This window comes from Salmo salar, chromosome ssa11, assembly GCF_905237065.1.
Source record: "Salmo salar chromosome ssa11, Ssal_v3.1, whole genome shotgun sequence".
NCBI classification, from domain to species: domain Eukaryota; kingdom Metazoa; phylum Chordata; class Actinopteri; order Salmoniformes; family Salmonidae; genus Salmo; species Salmo salar.
Genome location: NC_059452.1, coordinates 87202078 through 87223116, shown reverse-complemented (window position 1 = coordinate 87223116; position 21039 = coordinate 87202078). Strand labels below are relative to the sequence as shown.

At 42.3% G+C, this 21039-nt stretch overlaps 1 protein-coding gene and 1 long non-coding RNA gene across 2 annotated transcripts; one reads left to right on the top strand and one right to left on the bottom strand.

Annotated features, from left to right (window-relative positions):
* The first annotated feature begins 1708 nt into the window (after positions 1-1708).
* LOC106563204 (solute carrier family 2 member 11, like) lies at positions 1709-19387 on the top strand. The gene is made up of 12 exons (XM_014128548.2): positions 1709-1841; positions 2025-2123; positions 3119-3279; positions 3458-3582; positions 3734-3863; positions 3969-4117; positions 4326-4513; positions 9387-9497; positions 15910-16011; positions 16257-16332; positions 16423-16550; positions 18483-19387. The coding sequence occupies exons 1-12, from the start codon at positions 1818-1820 to the stop codon at positions 18699-18701; spliced, it is 1512 nt and encodes a 503-aa protein (XP_013984023.1). The 5' UTR covers positions 1709-1817; the 3' UTR covers positions 18702-19387.
* Positions 9965-14444, bottom strand: LOC106563205 (uncharacterized). Its single transcript, XR_001319196.2, has 2 exons — positions 12402-14444; positions 9965-10704 (listed from the first exon to the last, which is right to left on the bottom strand). It is a non-coding gene; the product is annotated as an uncharacterized lncRNA (long non-coding RNA).
* Positions 19388-21039: the final 1652 nt, after the last annotated feature.

Sequence of the window (21039 nt, the reverse complement as noted above, 5' to 3'; positions counted from 1 at the left end):
CTTTGTCCCCATGTGCAGTTGCAAACCGTAGTCTGGCTTTTTTATGCCGGTTTTGGAGCAGTGGCTTCTTCCTTGCTGAGCGGCCTTTCAGGTTATGTCGATATAGGACTCATTTTACTGTGGCTATAGATACTTTTGTACCTGTTTCCTCCAGCACCTTCACAAGGTCCTTTGCTGTTTTTCTGGGATTGATTTGCACCTTTCGCACCAAAGTACGTTCATCTCTAGGAGACAGAACACGTCTCCTTCCTGAGCGGTATGACGACTGCGTGGTCCCATGGTGTTTATAATTGCGTACTATTGTTTGTACAGATGAACGTGGTACCTTCAGGCGTTTGGAAATTGCTCCCAAGGATGAACCATACTTGTGGAGGTCAACAATTGTTTTCCTGAGGTCTTGGCTGATTTCTTTTGATTTCCCCATGATGTCAAGCAAAGAGGCACTGAGTTTGAAGGTAGGCCTTGAAATACATCCACAGGTACACCTCCAATTGACTCAAATGATGTCAATTAGCCTATCAGAAGCTTCTAAGGCCATGACATCATTTTCTGGAATTTTCCAAGCTATTTAAAGGTACAGTCAACTTAGTGTATGTAAACTTCTGACCCACTGGAATTGTGTCTGTGAACAATTGTTGGAAAAATTACTTGTCGTCCACAAAGTAGATGTCCTAACCGACTTGCCAAAAGTATAGTTTGTTAACAAGAAATTTGTGGAGTGGTTGAAAAACGAGTTTTAATGACTCCAACCTAAGTGTATGTAAACTTCCCACTTCAACTGTAAATCAGTATGTATTTATTTCATAATATTTTTTTTGCTCATCTTTATCAAGGGTGCCAATAATTCTGGACCTGACTAATCGGCTACAACAGGACAGTATTGACTGAGGGAAAGGGTGAAAATAAAACAACTCATTATATGGAGAACAGTGGTTGAGGCTCTTCTAGTTTATGTGCCTGGATTAGATTATTTATTTATGCGAGTCAGTTTCACTTGCAACAAATTATTTATTTCAAACGTTGTGGTATTAGCGCCTTTTTAATTGTATTATCCATGTGGTGATAAAGATGACTGTCTATAGCAAACATGTTTTATATTGGTATAAAGGCAAATCTTCCTTATAATAATTAAATTCATATTTTGGATCAATTGTTATATTCATGTCAATTGTATGCAAGGTGTAATAATCTATTTCCAGATTCCACTTGACATTGCAGGATGCATGTAAGTTGGATCTTATTCTTCCCTACAAGGATGTGCATTTGTTTTTGAGGGGACAGGAAGTGTTTTGACATGATGGTAACTTTTGGTCAATAATTTCAGCTGTGTGGTGTACGTTAACTTGGGCTGGCACAGTTATTGTATAATCGTGTAACCAAAAATTCTAGTCTTCACATTCAATTTAGGTGAAGGGGGATTTAACTTTGTATTCAAGTAGATATACTTTACCCAAGAGCAGTTTCTTTTTACATGAATAGGGTAAAGTTGGTAATCATTTTAAGAGCAGAGCAGAACCTCATGGTTGGAATGAGAAGCTTCATTTCCAAACATGGTTAAAACCATTTATTTTTGAGACAGAGGTAACAGCAAAGCTGTGTTGTATTCATTAAGTATATATTTTTCAAAGATAAATTACAAGCTCAACACATACAAAAAAAATAGACTATGACTAACCTTGTTATTTGCATGACAATCATTACCCAAAATTCCATCGTCTTCACAGCCCTAATGTTAACATGTCACCACTTTCAGTTAGACATCTGTTTTAGTTGAGTCTCATTTACCCTCATTCCTTGCATTGAACCAGGGACTAGCTATGGCACATGCCTTGATGCTTCTGGTAAGTGGCAATATTTGTGATTTTTCATGTATATATTTTTTTCGATTGGCCATTTGTGACTAATGGTAACTACGCAATGCCCAACTATATCACTGCTTGTTTGGCAATTCTAATCGCCAGTGCTGTGTTTGTTTTTATGGTGTATCGTTGCAGGCTTACTCATGTTTCTTCTTCTTTGTCCAGTTAGAAAGTCCTGTTCTTATTGCTGCCATTTTCATTAGTGGCATTGGTGGGACATTCCAGTTCGGCTTTCATATATCTGTCCTAACTTCACCTTCTTCTGTGAGTACTGGAGATCCACTTAAAGTATTTTTAAATGACAAAAGTAGACCACCATGTCAGTATTAACAGATACATGTTGCTTTGTAAACCAATCTCAGTTGTTACTATGCTAGTACTTCCTGGTTTGGGGGCTTATCTAAACTTATGAAGGGGAAGCTCCAGATAGCCCAGAATAAGTTGATCAGGGTAGTATTGAAGGTGAGTCCACGTACTCGCATAGGCAGGAGCTGCTTTCAGGAACTAAACTGGCTGCCTGTTGAGGCTAGGGTGTCCCAGATTAGACTAGGTTTGGTTTACAGGAATATTTATGGTCCTGCGCCCAGATATTTAAGTGATTACTGTCCTCGTGTTAGGGATGCACACAATCACAGCACCAGATCAGGTGTTGCTGATGTGTGCTTATACAGGTTCAGGAGTAATGCTGGGAACGGTACTTTCTTGTATACTGGAGCCTCAGAATGGAATGAGTTGCCTCTGCCCATAAAAACAACGTCTTCTCTGGGCAGCTTTAAAAACAAAGTAAATATATGTTTGATGTCTTCTGTGCCCATATGAATAACTGCAATGATGAGATAGACGTTCTTCTCTGTTTTTGTTCTATTATTTCACTGCCATACTGTGTTGGATCTTGTCTAGCCATCTTGTCTCAAGAGGACCACAATGGAAATATGTCCCAGACTTTATAGTGTGTTATCCTCCATGATTTTATTCATGTGCATGTATGGCTTTTTCAAGTTTTATGTGTGCTTGTTTTTTTAAATGGTTGAATTAATAAACTAAACTAAAAAAAGTTACACTCAAGTTTCTATAACAATAATGTAATAGCTCCGAATCACTATTTTCTCTCAACAAAGCAACAACTTCAGTTGGAGACGTGCACCAATGTAAACTGTAAATATTTTTTATGGGGGAAAATGAGAAATGGTTTGAGATCCGTAAATGTTTGACTGACCCAATTCCAAAACGTCACGGCCACCATCTTGGTGTTACTGTAGTTCATAAAGGAGCTGGTGAACACCACATGCCTGCAGCGCTATAGTATATCCCTGGAACAGTGGGAAGTGACTCTCATCTGGTCCTTCATCGTCTCCATCTTCTGCATCGGGGGTCTCCTCGGGTCCCTGTGTGCCGGCCGCCTCTCATCAGCGTATGGGAGGTAAGTGGTAGTAGTAGAAAGTGTCAGGCTTCATACTGAGCCAAGACTTGGAGTATGCATCCTGGCCATGCAATGATTTTAGCCTCTTATTTGAAGGTGTGTTGGTGTGGTTACTATTTGTTGTAGTAGAACAGGAATTCTGTAGATTTTTATTTCTTGCCCCCACCACACTTACCAGAAAGAGATGCCTGTTGTTGAACAACCTGTTTGCCATTGGCGGTGCTGGGATGATGCTGTTGAGTAAAACGGCCATGTCCTTTGAGATGATCATGGTTGGACGTTTCCTCTATGGCATTAATGCAGGTATGCTGATTTTTCTTATGAATGGATTCCATTCATAAGAAAGGTCCATCCAAAACAAGGTCATCTTTATACCTGTCTTAATATCTCACTAGAGGATTAATGCTGCCAAACTGTCTGTGATAAGGTTTATCCTTTCCTGCGTGTGCTGCAGGTGTTAGCCTCAGTGTCCACACCATGTACCTAGTGGAATGTGCCCCCAAGAGGCTGCGAGGGATAGTGGGTGTGTCTGTTTCCACCTTTCTGTCCATGGGGAAGTTCTCAGGTCAGCTTCTGGGGATCAGGTGAGCTATCTGGTCCTAGTGTGTCAGTCAGGGATGCTTATATCAGTTTAACCTGTGGTGAACAAACAATGTGATATTATTTGATAGTGTACTCTGTCCTTGCAGTGAGTTATTGGGGACAGAGGACAGGTGGCCTTGGTTGTTGGGCTTCAGTGGTGCGACCGCCCTGCTCCAGCTCATCACCCTGCCCTTCCTCCCAGAGTCACCCAAATACCTGCTGCTGGACCGGGGCGACCGCCAGGGCTGTGAGAAGGGTAAGCACCTGGGTGGAGCCCTGAGGAATATTGACAGGTAATGGGTTGCCTAAGGAACACTACCTCACTAAAAATGTACTTGATGCAATTAGTGTTTTCATAATCATCCTCACAATCGTCATCATAATATCTGACTCAGCAGTCTATCTTATTGGGCTTTTATGTCCTTTTCCACTTGTGTATCTTACTGGGCCTTTCCCCCTTGTAGCCATCCGCAGGCTGTGGGGAAACAGAGACCACAGTGCGGAGGTGGAGGAGATGCTGGTGGAGCACGCCTCCATGAAGGGAGTCCGCAGCCACACTGTGTTGGACCTGATCCTGGACCAGGACGTACGCTGGCAGTTCCTCACCATCCTCGTCACCTTCACCACCCTGCAGTTCAGTGGCATCAACGCTGTGAGTTGCATGAAGTTGGTCCATGAGGATATTGTGTTTGGATGTGTTTGAGCAAGAGTTGGAGTTAGGATATACAAATATACCATAGCATGTCACTGTCTGATCAAAACCTACCTTAAGTCCGTTCAATTATACTGAACAAAAATATAAATGCAACATGTAAAGTGTTGATCTCATGTTTCATGAGCTGAAATAAAAGGGCACAAATTTGTTGACATCCCTGTTAGTAAGCGTTTATATTTGCCAAGATAATCCATCCGCCTGACAGGTGTGGCATATCAAGAAGCTGATTAAACAGCATGATCATTACACAGGTGTACCTTGTGTTGACGACAATAAAAGGCCACTCTAAAATGTACAGTTTTGTCACACAAAACAATGCCACAGATGTCCCAAGTTGAGGGAGCTTACATTTGGCATGCTGACTGCAGGAATGTCCACCAGTGCTGTTGCCAGAGAATTGAATGTTCATTTCTCTACCATAAGTCGCCTCCAAAGTCATTTTAGAGAATTTGGCAGTACGTCCAACCGGCCTCAAAACCACAGACCACGTGAAACCAAGCCAACCCAGGACCTCCAAAACCGGATTCTTCACCTGCGGGATCGTCTGTGACCCAGCCACCTGGAAATCTGATGAAACTGTGGGTTTGCACAAACTATCAGAAACTGTTTCAGGGAAGCTCATCTGCATGCTTGTCATCCTCACAAGGGTCCTATGGTGGCAGTGGGGTTATAGTATGGGCAGGCAAAAGCTACGGACAATGATCACAATTGCATTTTATTGATGGCAATTTGAATGCACAGAGACTTACTTATTTTTTATTTCATCTTTATTTAACCAGGTAGGCAAGTTGAGAACAAGTTCTCATTTACAATTGCGACCTGGCCAAGATAAAGCAAAGCAGTTCGACACATACAACAACACAGTTACACATGGAGGTAAACAAACATACAGTCAATAATACAGTAGAAAAATAAGTCTATATGCAAATAAGGTGAAAAAAGGGAGGGAAAGGCAAAAAAAAGGCCATGGTGGCAAAGTAAATACAATATAGCAAATAAAACACTGGAATGGACGATTTGCAGTGGAAGAAAGTGCAAAGTAGAAATAGAAATAATCGGGTGCAAAGGAGCTAAATAAATAAATACAGTAGGGGAAGAGGTAGTTGTTTGGGCTAAATTATAGATGGGCTATGTACAGGTGCAGTAATCTGAGAGCTTCTCTGACAGCTGGTGCTTAAAGTTAGTGAGGGAGATAAGTGTTTCCAGTTTCAGAGATTTTTGTAGTTTGTTCCAGTCATTGGCAGCAGAGAACTGGAAGGAGAGGCGGCCGAAGGAGGAATTGGCTTTGGGGGTGACCAGGGAGATATACCTGCTGGAACGCGTGCTACAGGTGGGTGCTGCTATGGTGACCAGCGAGCTGAGATAAGGGGGGACTTTACTTAGCAGGGTCTTGTAGATGACCTGGAGCCAGTGGGTTTGGCGACGAGTATGAAGCGAGGGCCAGCCAACGAGAGCATACAGGTCGCAGTGGTGGGTAGTATATGGGGCTTTGGTGACAAAACGGATGGCACTGTGATAGACTGCATCCAATTTATTGAGTAGGGTATTGGAGGCTATTTTGTAAATGACATCGCCGAAGTCGAGGATCGGTAGGATGGTTAGTTCAACAAGGGTATGTTTGGCAGCATGAGTGAAGGATGCTTTGTTGTGAAATAGGAAGCCAATTCTAGATTTAACTTTGGATTGGAGATGTTTGATGTGAGTCTGGAAGGAGAGTTTACAGTCTAACCAGACACCTAGGTATTTGTAGTTGTCCACATATTCTAAGTCAGAACCGTCCATAGTAGTGATACTGGATGGGGGGCAGGTGCAGGCAGTGATCGGTTGAAGAGCATGCATTTAGTTTTACTTGTATTTAAGAGCAGTTGGAGGCCACAGAAGGAGGGTTGTATGGCATTGAAGCTCGTCTGGAGGGTTGTTAACAGTGTCCAAAGAAGGGCCAGAAGTATACAGAATGGTGTCGTCTGCGTTGAGGTGGATCAGAGACTCACCAGCAGCAAGAGCGGCGACATTGATGTATACAGAGAAGAGAGTCGGCCCAAGAATTGAACCCTGTGGCACCCCCATAGAGACTGCAAGAGGTCCGGACCACAGGCCCTCCGATTTGACACACTGAACTCTATCAGAGAAGTAGTTGGTGAACCAGGCGAGGCAATCATTTGAGAAACCAAGGCTATTGAGTCTGCCGATGAGGATGTGGTGATTGACAGAGTCGTAAGCCTTGGCCAGGTCAATGAATTCCGGCTGCACAGTATTGTTTCTTATCAATGGCGGTTAAGATATCGTTTAGGACCTTGAGCGTGGCTGAGGTGCACCCATGACCAGCTCTGAAACCAGATTGCATAGCGGAGGTGGGATTCGAAATGGTCGGTATTCTGTTTGTTGACTTGGCTTTCGAAGACCTTAGAAAGGCAGGGTAGGATAGATATAGGTCTGTAGCAGTTTGGGTCAAGAGTGTCCCCCCCTTTGAAGAGGGGGATGACTGCAGCTGCTTTCCAATCTTTGGGAATCTCAGACAACACGAAAGAGAGGTTGAACAGGCTAGTAATAGGGGTTGCAACAATTTCGGCAGATAATTTTAGAAAGAAAGGGTCCAGATTTTGTAGCCCGGCTGATTTGTAGGGGTCCAGATTTTGCAGCTCTTTCAGAACATCAGCTGACTGGATTTGGGAGAAGGAGAAATGGGGAAGGCTTGGGCGAGTTGCTGTGGGGGGTGCAGTGCTGTTGACCGGGGTAGGGGTAGCCAGGTGGAAAGCATGGCCAGCCGTAGAAAAATGCTTATTGAAATTCTCAATTATAGTGGATTTATCAGTAGTGACAGAGTTTCCTATCCTCAGTGCAGTGGGCAGCTGGGAGGAGGTGCTCTTATTCTCCATGGACTTTACAGTGTCCCAGAACTTTTTTGAGTTTGTGTTGCAGGAAGCAAATTTGTGCTTGAAAAAGCTAGCCTTGGCTTTTCTAACTGCCTGTGTATATTGGTTTCTAACTTCCCTGAAAAGTTGCATATCACGGGGGCTGTTCGATGCTAATGCAGAATGCCACAGGATGTTTTTGTGTTGGTTAAGGGCAGTCAGGTCTGGAGAGAACCAAGGGCTATATCTGTTCCTGGTTCTACATTTCTTGAATGGGGCATGCTTATTTAAGATGGTGAGGAAGGCATTTAAAAAAAATAACCAGGCATCCTCTACTGACGGGATGAGGTCAATATCATTCCAGGATACCCGGGCCAGGTCGATTAGAAAGGCCTGCTCGCTGAAGTGTTTCAGGGAGCGTTTGACAGTGATGAGTGGAGGTCGTTTGACCGCTGACCCATTACGGATGCAGGCAATGAGCCGGTGATCGCTGAGATCTTGGTTGAAAACAGCAGAGGTGTATTTAGAGGGCAAGTTGGTTAGGATGATATGAGGGTGCCCGTGTTTACGGCTTTGGGGTGGTACCTGGTAGGTTCATTGATAATTTGTGTGAGCTTGAGGGCATCAAGCTTAGATTGTAGGATGGCTGGGGTGTTAAGCATGTCCCAGTTTAGGTCACCTAGCAGCATGAGCTCTGAAGATAGATGGGGGGCAATCAGTTCACATATGGTGTCCAGAGCACAGCTGGGGGCAGAGGGTGGTCTATAGCAGGCGGCAACAGTGAGAGACTTGTTTATAGACAGGTGGATTTTTAAAAGTAGAAGTTCAAATTGTTTGGGTACAGATCTGGATAGTAGGACAGAACTCTGCAGGCTATCTCTGCAGTAGATTGCAACACCGCCCCCTTTGGCCGTTCTATCTTGTCTGAAAATGTTCTAGTAAGGGATGGAGATTTCAGAGTTTTTGGTGGACTTCCTAAGACAGGTTTCAGACACGGCTAGGACATCCGGGCTGGCAGAGTGTGCTAAAGCAGTGAATAAAACAAACTTAGGGAGGAGGCTTCTAATGTTAACATGCATGAAACCAAGGCAATTACGGTTACAGAAGTCATCAAAAGAGAGCGCCTGGGGAATAGGAGTGGAGCTAGGCACTGCAGGGCCTAGATTCACCTCTACATCGCCAGAGGAACAGAGGAGGAGTAGGATAAGGGTACGGCTAAAAGCTATGAGAATTGGTCATCTAGGACGTCCGGAACAGAGAGTAAAAGGAGCAGGTTTCTGGGGGCGATAAAATAGCTTCAAGGTATAATGTACAGACAAAGGTATGATAGGATGTGAATACAGTGGAGGTAAACCTAGACATTGAGTGATGATGAGAGAGATATTGTCTCTCTATACGTGACGAGATCCCGAGGCCCATTGTCGTGCCATTCATCCGCCGTCATCACTTCGTGTTTCAGCATGATAATGCATGGCCCCATGTCGCAAGGATCTACACACAATTCCTGGAAGCTGAAAATGTCCCAGTTCTTCCATGGCCTGCATATTCAACAGACATGTCACCCATTGAGAATGTTTGGGGTGCTCTGGATTGATGTGTATGACAGCATGTTCCAATTCCCACCAATATCCAGCAGCTTCGCACAGCCATTGAAGAGGAGTGGGACAACATTCCGATCATCTACGCCAAGGAGATGTCGTGCTGCATGAGGCAAATGGTGTTCACAACAGATACTGACTGGTTTTCTGATCCATGCCCCTACCTGCATATATGTATTCCCATTCATGTGAAATCCATAGATTAGAGCCTAATGAATTTATTTAAATTGACTGATTTCCTTATATGAACTGCAACTCAGTCAAATCTTTGACATTAATGCATGTGGCGTTTTTTTATATTTCTGTTCAGAGTAGATAGTCTGATTAAGTGATGAACCGTGTCATTCTGCTCCTCTGCAGGTGTACCTTTACTCATTTGACGTGTTCCGTACTGCAGGGATCCCCACACACCAGTTACGCCATGTTGCCTTGGGAACCGGTCTGTGTGAGGTTTCTACCTCCATGGCCTGTGTGAGTCATGTTTTACCATATCCCTCACCACTAACCCTTATTAACCCTATATGAACCTTTATGAACTGTGAAGGTTCATTTCTGTACAAAACAGTTAATCTGATGTAATACTTGCAGAATAGAAATACTTGCTTGATATACCGTTTTTTAAATGTATTTTTATTTAACATTTATTTAACTAGGCAAGTCAGCTAAGAACAAATTCTTATTTACAATGACGGCCTACACCGGCCAAACCCGGACGACGCTTGGCCAATTGTGCGCCGCCCTATGGGACTCCCAATCATGGCCGGTTGTGATACAGCCTGGATTCGAACCAGGGTGTCTGTAGTGACGCCTCTACCACTGAGATGCAGTGCTTTAGACCTCTGAACCAGGGTCTGTAGTGATGCCTCTAGCACTGAGATGCAGTGCCTTGCGCCACTCGGGAGCCCATACAGTACCAGTCAAAAGTTTGGACACACCTACTCATTCCAGGTTTATTTTTTATTTTTACTATTTTCTACAAACTATGAAATAACCCATGGAATGACATTTCTGCCATCAATTGTGACATTTGTGGGAGGATACACAACCTTCCCATTAATGGCAACGTATTTCTTAGCCACTATAAATTCTAGGTTACACAGTTTCTTCTGACAAGTCTCCAGAATCAATATTTCCAAACAAACAAAAACAGGGAGACTGTAGACATGCTGAAATAAAATAACATACACTTTGCCAGAACTCAGCCAGCCTTCACAAGAGCATAACATATTGAAATATGTCCCCTTTTGTTTTTTACACCTCCAGCAGAGGAATTACATTTCTGAGTACATGGTATTCAGTTTCACTGGCATATAGTACATATGTTCTGAAAACTGCAGTAATTTATGTCTGAGATTATATGTACATGGCTGGGCATTCAAACATATCTGTATCCATTCATCATCAGTAGTGTCTTCCCAGGTCTTCCTCACATTTTAGTATTACATGTTTTGTGTCATTGGGAAAGCCTCTATCAACCCTTGATACAGTTTGGAAATCAACTTTAGAGGTTTGTCAGACTGCCTTAAAATAGTTTCAATCTTTGAATCTTCTGGCTTGTCCAGTGTTTGCTGCACAGAGAGAATAAAGTGTTGCATTTGTAAAAGTTCACCTCAGCGCCGTCACAGACTGGTCTTCCCTGGTTGACTGACCCTGCTGAGACCCCTGTCACCATCTGATCCTGCTCAGATGAGGCATGACAAATAATTACTTTGGCATACATTTATACAGAACATTATATTAAAATTAATGCAATAACGCTTGACAGAATATCTTCTCTATGCATTACAGGGATATGGCTCTGAATACACTATATATACAGCAACACCTCCCCCATAAGCATTCCTGATTCTTCTATATACAGTGGGGGGGGAAAGTATTTGATCCCCTGCTGATTTTGTACGTTTGCCCACTGACAAAGAAATGATCAGTCTATAATTTTTATGGTAGGTTTATTTGAACAGTGAGAAACAAAATAACAACAAAAAAATCCAGAAAACGCATGTCAAAAATGTTATAAATTGATTTGCATTTTAATGAGGGAAATAAGTATTTGACCCCTCCTCAAAACATGACTTAGTACTTGGTGCCAAAACCCTTGTTGGCAATTACAGAGGTCAGACGTTTCTTGTAGTTGGCCACCAGGTTTGCACACATCTCAGGAGGGATTTTGTCCCACTCCTCTTTGCAGATCTTCTCCAAGTCATTAAGGTTTCGAGGCAGATGTTTGGCAACTCGAACCTTCAGCTCCCTCCACAGATTTTCTATGGGATTAAGGTCTGGAGAATGGCTAGGCCACTCCAGGACCTTAATGTGCTTCTTCTTGAGCTACTCCTTTGTTGCCTTGGCCGTGTGTTTTGGGTCATTGTCATGCTGGAATACCCATCCACGACCCATTTTCAATGCTCTGGCTGAGGGAAGGAGGTTCTCACCCAAGATTTGACGGTACATGGCCCCGTCCATCGTCCCTTTGATGTGGTGAAGTTGTCCTGTCCGCTTAGCAGAAAAACCCCCCCCAAAGCATAATGTTTCCACCTCCATGTTTGACGGTGGGGATGGTGTTTTTGGGGTCCCAGGCCAAGGGAGATTGACAGTTCTTTTGTGTTTCTTCCATTTGCGAATAATCACACCAACTGTTGTCACCTTCTCACCAAGTTGCTTGGCGATGGTCTTGTAGCCCATTCCAGCCTTGTGTAGGTCTACAATCTTGTCCCTGACATCCTTGGAGAGCTCTTTGGTCTTGGCCATGGTGGAGAGTTTGGAATCTGATTGATTGATTGCTTCTGTGTTCAGGTGTCTTTTATACAGGTAACAAACTGAGATTAGGAGCACTCCCTTTAAGTGTGTGCTCCTAATCTCAGCTCATTACCTCTATAAAAGACACCTGGGAGCCAGAAATCTTTCTGAATGAGAGGGGGTCAAATACTTATTTCCCTCATTAAAATGCAAATCAATTTATAACATTTTTGACATGCGTTTTTCTGGATTTTTTTTGTTCTGTCTCTCACTGTTCAAATAAACCTACCATTAAAATTATAGACTGATCATTTCTTTGTCAGTGGGCAAACGTACAAAATCAGCAGGGGATCAAATACCTTTTTCCCTCACTGTATATTATATCATTGTATTGCTACTGCTGTATCATCAAATTAATTATCTAAGTGAGTCTCAGAAATGGCTAATATATGAATGTTATTGATTTCATGAACCTTATTTCTAAGGTTACATATATTAATATGGGCTATTTCCAGCCATTTCCTGGGTAGCTTATCAGAGAGAGACATAATATGGAAAAGAGCAAAGAAAGCAAGAGAGAAAAATATACATTCAGCAGTCTATTAATCAGTTAGTGTGTGCTGTGAGGTTGAAGCTACGAACCCATAGGCTTAGCTTTCTCATCCCTTCCAGGCTTTTGGGTGGACAATGAGCCTGTCATAGCGGATGTAAGCAATGTCCTCACGTGCTCTGGCAGTTTTCATGGCTGGGATCAGTTCTTTCCTCTTCTGGTGCACAGCTTCAGGATAGTCCTCGTTGAGGAAGATGTACGTTCCTCTCAAGTTCTTGTTTCGTTCCAGAACAGCTACCTTGTCCTTGAACCTCAGGGACTTGACAACTATTGGCCTGGGCCTGTCACCTGGGTTGGTGGTGGGTTTTCCAGTCCTGTGGTCATGCTCTACCTCAATCTTCCTGTGGTCCATTTTTAGTTTCTCTGAGATCATTTCCCTTACTTTGTTCTCAGACTCCGCCCAGGTCTCGTGGATATTCTGCAATTCTGTCAACAACCATGTTGTTCTGCCTTGATTGTCCCTCAAGAATCTCATTTCTCCATCATTGTTATCATTGATTCCCAAACAGAACTGATGTCCTCTCACAATGACTCACATATTGCTGTCATCTTGCCGTTTTCCTGTTTCAACTCATCGAGCTGACCCTGGGAGAACTGCAAACTGTTCTTTGGGTCCTGGATCTCTCTGGTCAGGTCGTCCATTTCTTTTATTAGTTGACTCCACCAGTATTTGGACACAACACTTGAAGCAATTTTATTGTTGTTGTAACAACTGTTTAACTATTTTTGTTAGTTTAAAATATCCTTCACCTGTGATAGAGACAACACTGCCCTCAACGGTACTCCTGCCGGCTTTGGTCTTCGTCATGGTAGCAACATAGGTTTCGCTGTTACTCCTCATAATTCCAAACGTGGCATATCGCAGGTAAGATTGGAAACAACAAACAGCAGATGATAGCGGTACCAGCAACTGATGCTAACCGCGTCACGGAATCCAAACACAAAAGGTAGCTAGCTAATAACCAAACTTATTCAATAGTCCAAAACATCAAACCGAGCTCTCCCTGATTCCGCGTTCAACAGGAAGTGACGTGTTGTGCATTCAAGACACCTGTCATCATCTGATCCTGCTAAGACATGAGGAGCATAGTTTTGTGTACAGTACTGACTGTGCAACATGACAGTGAAGCCTGTAGAGCTGTTTATACTGTGTCAGTGTGTAAAGTAGGGAATTGGCTAGGGAAACTGACAGATCAATAACGTTACATTGCTATACTGACTGTGATTAAGGCAAACATATCTAACGTTAGCCAACTTTTGGCTAGCTCTATGGTGCATCAACTAGCGAAAATGAGCCAAGTTAATTTACTTCTGTTGAAACAGGACAAAACAAAGGCTACTGAATTAGAGGGAGATGCCTCTGGAATCTATACACTGAGTAGGTGAAGTTATAGAGATTGTACTCCTATTAGAGAGACGGCGAGAGAGACAATTCCTCAGTTTAGGGTTCCTTAATGTGATTGGAGATTAACAATGTTTGCAATTCTGTGCCATGTCACTCAGCTTTGATTATCCAATTAACTGTCCATTTATCCATTTAAGATGTGGTAGTTTTGGTATTCACGCACAGTGATGAATAAGTTGGTCAGAAAGGAAATAATGTCCAAAACTGAGATTTATGTTCACAGCAGTAGGTGGCGACACTTGGTAATGAACTAAACACTCTGCCAGCTTGTGATAGCTGTGACGTTATCACTAAGTTCTTAAAGGGACAGGCTTTCTTACAGCTTCAAAACATTTCCATACACACAACAGCTGTTAGATACTGCTACCTGACAGATAGCTGGAGGCTAGAGCTGTGGTAGCCACTAGTTAGCTAGCTAGTTCAGTCACTTCAGACAAAACTTGAGTTGAGAGGGGATGAAACATTACCTAACGTTACATGTCAGTTACAATACTAGCTCAGCACTGGGAATATGTTTTCTTCTTCAGTTAAGTCAAACAGCAGTTACCTTGCCAGCTACATCAGTGAAATAAAGAGCAGCCAGTTTCTTCTCTGCTTGCTTTTACAACTCTGAGAAAAAGCATAACATACACAGACAACAGCTACCTCTGTTTGCACGCTCTGTGGTGTCGTTGTGGTCCTAAATCAAACTGTCTGAAACCACCAAACATCCTACCCGACCGCTCTGAGGCATCCGCATGGTCCTAAAGCACACCAATGCCGCTTTTTGTATCACAGTGCAATGATAAAAATGGGGGGGAGGTGGGGGGACGACAAAATGCTATTTCAGAATGTGGGGGCATCATGTCCTACCCAACCACAAGGAAAGTTGCACCCCTGACTGTTCTTAATTATACAACTACCTTTTTTGCCAAAGCTGAGATGCTGAAGAAGAAAAAAATTGCTCGATCATACAGATATTGGTCCACTAATACTAGTAATGTCCTCAATGCTCTACTTTTCTGAAATAATATTTTATAATAGTTTTTTTTAAGTGTTCTGATTTTTCAGGGGGTGCTGCAGTACCCTCAGTACCCCTACTTCCCACGGCTATGCATGCATCATCTTTTGTTTGACCTTTAAGAGGGGTTGGTCAACAAGACTTACATGTTCTCAAGCCCGTAACTACAGTTGAAGTCGGAAGTACACCTTAGCCAAATACATTTAAACTCAGTTTTTCACAATTCCTGACATTTAATTCTAGTAAAAATGTCCTGTCTTAGGTCAGTTAGGATCACCACTTTATTTTAAGAATGTGAAATGTCAGAATAATAGTAGAGTAATTTTATTTCAGCTTTTATTTCTTTCATCACATTCCCAGTGGGTCAGAAGTTTACATATACTAATTGAGTGTTTGGTAGCATTGCCTTTAAATTGTTTAACTTGGGTCAAACGTTTAGGGTAGCCTTCCATAAGCTTCCCACAATAAATTGGGTGAATTCTGTCATATTCCTCCTGAAAGAGCTGGTGTAACTGAGTCAGGTTTGTAGGCCTCCTTGCTCACACACGCTTTTGTCCTTAAGCCATTTTGCCACAACTTTGGAAGAATCTTGGGGTTGTTGTCCATTTAGATGACTCATTTGCGACCAAGCTTTAACTTCCTGACTGATGTCTTGAGATGTTGCTTCAATATATCCACATAATCTTCCTCCTCATGATGCCATCTATTTTGTGAAGTGGACCAGTCCCTCCTGCAGCAAAGCACCCCTACAACATGATGCTGCCACCCCCGTGCTTCATGGTTGGGATGGTGTTCTTCGGCTTGCAAGCCTCCCCCTTCTGACCCACTGGAATTGTGATACAGTGAATTATAAGTGAACTAATTTGTCTGTAAACAATTGTTGGAAAATTACTTGTCATGCACAAAGTAGATGTCTTAACCGACTTGCCAAAACTATAGTTTGTTAACAAGAAATTTGTGAAGTGGTTGAAAACCATTTTTAATGACTCCAACCTAAGTGTATGTAAACTTCCGACTTCAACTGTATTTACTAAGAGTGCCCCACCCCTGTGGCGTTTTATTTATGTCCAGTTGACAGTGAAATTCCTAATGTCACTATTTGACTCTGATCGTTAACCCCCCTTTGGTATGACAGGTGATGGTGATTGAGAGCACAGGAAAGAGGCTAATGCTCTATAGGGGTTACCTATGCATGGCAGTTACCCTGGGTCTCCTGACCCTTACACTATACCTGCAGGTAAGTCAAACATTATAAGCAACACACTACTGTCATCAACTACATAGTTTGTGGGTTACATCTTTACCACAAATGGAATAATACTCATTACTAATGAATGAATGGAATTCTCTGAGGCATGTCATCCAGCTCTAAAGTTCACAGAATGTCCCTATATATTATCACTGGGTTACATAAATTTTTTACAGTGGGTGTAAACAACAATGGCTCATTAATAAGTTACACCTTTGTTGTTTGTTGTTCAGATCCAAGTTTCCTGGATGCCTTACTGCAGTATGCTTCTCATCTTCATCTTCATCTTCTTCTTCTCCAGTGGACCAGGTGGGTTCTATACCCTGACGTATGACTAAGCCAAGCCAAAAAAATGGATCAACTTATTTATCTGGTATTTTCATTGTTTATTGCTCCTAGCTGGTGTGACAGTGGCTCTACCTGGTGATATCTTCAACCAGTCGTTCAAATCAGCTGCCTACACCATCGGCTGCACCCTCAACTGGCTGGGCCTCTTCCTCCTGGGGTTGCTCTTCCCCCTCATAGTGGTGAGCACATCAGCTTCTCACACCTTGTCTTTGTATGTACACTACCGTTCAAAAGTTTGGGGTCACTTAGAAATGTCCTTGTTTTTGAAAGAAAAGCAAAAAAAATTGTCCATTAGAATAACATCAAATCGATCAGAAATACAGTGTAGACATTGTTAATGTTGTAAATGACTATTGTAGCTGGAAACGGCTTTTTTATTTATTTTTATTTTAATGGAATATCTACATAGGGGTACAGAGACCCATTATCAGCAACCATCACTCCTGTGTTTCAATGGCACGTTGTGTTAGCTAATCCAAGTTTATAATTTTAAAAGGCTAATCGATCATTAGAAAACCCTTTTTCAATTATGTTAGCACAGCCGAAAACTGTTGTCCTGATTTAAATAAGCAATAAAACTAGCCTTCTTTAGACTAGTTGAGTATCTGGAGCATCAGCATTTGTGGGTTCGATTACAGGCTCAAAATGTCCAGAAACAAAACTTTATTCTGTAACTCGTCAGTCTCTTCTTGTTCTGAGAAATGAAGGCTATTCCATGCGAGAAATTGCCAAGAAACTGAAGATCTCGTATAACGCTGTGTACTACTCCCTTCACAGAACAGCGCAAACTGTCTCTAACTAGAATGGAAAGAGGCGTGGGAGGCCCTGGTGCACAACTGAACAAGAGGACAAGTACATTAGTGTCTAGTTTGAGAAACAGAAGCCTCACCAGTCCTCAACTGGCAGCTTCATTAAATAGTACCCGCAAAACACCAGTCTCAACGTCAACAGTGAAGAGGCAACTCCGGGACGCTGGCCTTCTAGGCAGAGTTGCAAAGAAAAAGCCTTATCTCAGGAAAAAGCACACAGACACTGGACAGAGGAAGATTGGAAAATGTGTTACGGACAGACTAATCTAAGTTTGAGGTGTTCAGATCACAAAGAAATCATTCGTGAGAAGCAGAAAAAATGAAAAGATGCTGAGGAGTGCTTGACGCCATCTTTCAAGCATGGTGGAGGCAATGTGACGATCCGGGAGTGCTTTGGTGTTGGTAAAGTGGGAGATTTGTACAGGGTAAAAGGGATCTTGAAGAAGGAAGGCTATCACTCCATTTTGCAACGCCATGCCATACCCTGTAGACGGCACTTAATTGGAGCCAATTTCCTTCTACAACAGGACAATGACCCAAAGCACAGCTCCAAACTATGCAATAACTATTTAGGGAAGAAGCAGTCAGCTGATATTCTGTCTATGATGGAGTGGCCAGCACAGTCACCGGATCTCAACCCTATTGAGTTGTTGTGGGAGCAGCTTGACCGTATGGTACGTAAGAAGTGCCCATCAAGCCAATCCAACTTGTGGGAGGTGCTTCAGGAAGCATGTGGTGAAATCCCCTCAGATTACCTCAACAAATTGACAACTAGAATGCCAAAGGTCTGCAAGGCTGCAAATGGAGGATTCTTTGACGAAAGCAAAGTTTGAAGGACACAATTATTATTTCAATAAAAAATCATTATAACCTTGTTAATGTCTTGACTATATTTCCTATTCATTTTGCAACTCATTTCATGTATGTTTTCATGGAAAACAAGGACATTTCTAAGTGACCCCAAACTTTTGAACGGTAGTGTATATATTCTTATTCCATTCCTTTATTTAGATTTGTGTATTAGGTAGTTGTTGTGGAACTGTTAGTGCAGCAATATCTAACATGTAATCTGTCGGAACTAGAAGCACAAGCATTTCGCTACACTCTCAATAACATCTGCTAACCATGTGTATGTGACCAATAATATTTGATTTGATTTTATACTCAACCACAAACAGGTGTAACAGTTGTACCTTAAATATTGTGACACTAGTACCTTACATAGGTAAAGGTACTCTTATTTGATATGTAACTGTGGCAGCTGATGTCACACATACACTCACAGTATATTCTTATACACAGGAGAATTTGGACTACTTTTGTTTCCTGATTTTCTTCGTCTTCTGTTTCCTGTCTGGGGTGTTTGTGTGGTACAACGTGCCTGAGACCAAGAACCGCACTTTCATGGAGATCACGGCCGAGTTTCAGAGGATGCATCCCAAAAGGGGATCCTCGGGGGAGGGAAGGACGAGACCTCCTGAACCCAGTCATATCAAGGCATGCACAACCACCAAATTCTGAACATTTTCCATAATGAATGACAGTGTGTCTGACTTGCACATTGTTTTGTCGTTCCTGTGAAAACATTGTCTTTGTGAAAACTCCTCTGTTAAGATTTGCCCCACACATCCATGTCCAGTCTGCTGTCATCTTGATTGCAAATCAATAATTTTGACCTTTATGATGGTAAGTATTGTGTGATTAATAGGTGGCCCAGAGAGTTAACATTTTTAAGTAGTTTTAGTATTCTGAGCAGGCCAAGGTCTGTCGTCATCATGCTCTGGCCCCAGCCATACAGACACTAATCAGGCAGGAAAAGGTTTTACCTCTGACACCTACTTGTAAAGGCAGCATTCTGTGCATACTTTACTGATGAACAAGGTAAGGTACATAATTTTAGCATGATTCAATCAGCTCACCTTGAGTTTCTTATTGGTGAGTCAGCAGGGCTGCCATGCATAGCTTATCTGTCTGATTTATTACACTCACTTTGAGAGTATTTTTTTCATTACTGTGGTGTGTAGGATTATTTCAAATGGAAACTTATGTCTACTGTCTATATTCACGAGAAAAACAGTACCAGTGAAAAGTTTGGACACATCTACTCATTCAAGGGTTTTTCTTTATTTTTACTATTTTCTACATTGTAGAATAGTAGTGAAGACCTCAAAACTATGCAATAACACATGGAATTAAGTAGTAACCAAAAATATATTTGAGATTCTTTAAAGTAGCCACCCTTTGCCTTGATGACAGCTTTGCACACTTTTGGCATTCTCTCAACCAGCTTCATGAGGCAGTCACCTGGATTGGATTTCAATAACAGGTGTGCCTTGTCCTTAATGCATTTGAGCCAATCAGTTGTGTTATGACAAGGTAGGGGTGGTATACAGGAGATAGCCCTATTTGGTAAAAGACCAAGTCCATATTATGGCAAGAACAGCTGAAATAAGCAAAGAGAAATGACAGTGCATTATTTTAAGACATGAAGGTCAGTCAAGTTTCTTTAGGTGCATTTGCAAAAACCATCACGCGCTATGATGAAACTGGCTCTCATGAGGACTGCCACAGGAAAGGAAGACCCAGAGTTACCTCTGCTGCAGAGGATAAGTTCATTAGACTTAGCTGCACCTCAGATTGCAACCCAAATTAATGCTTCACAGAAATCAAGTAACAGACACATTTCAACATCAACTGTTCAGAGGAGACTGCGTGAATCAGACCGTCATGGTCGAATTGCTGCAAAGAAACCACTAATAAAGGACACCAATAAGAAGAGACTTGCTTGGGCCAAGAAACACGAGCAATGGGCATTAGACCGGTGGAAATCTGTCCTTTTGGTCTGATGAGTCCAAATTTGAGATTTTTGGTTCCAACTGCCGTGTCTTTGTGAGAACAGATGATCTCCGCATGTGTGGTTCCCACCGTGAAGCATGGAGGAGGAGGTGTGATGGTGTTGGGTTAGTTTGCTGGTGACACAGTCGGTGATTTATATAGGATTCAAGGCACACTTAACCAGCATGGTTTCCACAGCATTCTGCAATGATACGCTATCACATCTGGTTTGCACTTAGTCTCACTATCATTTGTTTTTCAACAGCACAATGACCCAACACACCTCCAGGCTGTGTAAGAGCTATTTGACCAAGAAGGAGTGTGATGGAGTGCTGCATCAGATGACCTGGTCTCCACAATCACCCGACCTTAACCCAATTGAGATGGTTTGGGATGAGTTGGACTGCAGAGTGAAGGAAAAGCAGCAAACAAGTGCTCAGCATATGCTTTTCCAAGACTGTTGGAAAAGCATTCCAAGTTAAGCTGGTTGAGAGAATGCCAAGAGAGTGCAAACACTTTTTGTGGTTAATACATGATTCCATATATGTTACTACATGATTCCATATATGTTATTTCATAGTTTGCCTTCACTATTATTCTACAATGTAGAAAATAGTACAAATAAAGGGAAAACCCTTGAATGAGTATGCGTCTAAACTTTTGACTTGTACGCTATATATCCTAATGTAAAAGTAATTGCTTTAAAAGTATGAAGTCATTAATTTGTGTGTTGTTTTTGAAAATCTTTCAGCTTTGTTCAGATCTCAGACAACTTGGTATTTGCAATCTCGAGCCAAACGCACGTCGCCCTCTGCGTGTGTGGGGGTCTGATAACATATTATCGGTGTTTTAAGCCAGCCGTACGTGCAACCAATTCATGGGCAAGATGCGTAGGTCCCAGAGCATCCACACCCACTTAACTATCGAGTCACGAAGTTTTTGAAGGGGCGTGGTTGTTGTTTACTGACGTGTAGAGAAACTCTTTATGAACACATCTGCATATTCTACAACTTCAAATGCCTCT

Coding starts and splice junctions, on each gene's coding strand:
- LOC106563204 (XM_014128548.2), top strand. CDS start 1,818: ATGGCACATGCCTTGATGCTTCTG. Junction 3,583..3,733: donor CCTCTATGGCATTAATGCAG/GTATGCTGATTT, acceptor CGTGTGCTGCAG/GTGTTAGCCTCAGTGTCCAC. Junction 9,498..15,909: donor TTTCTACCTCCATGGCCTGT/GTGAGTCATGTT, acceptor TTGGTATGACAG/GTGATGGTGATTGAGAGCAC.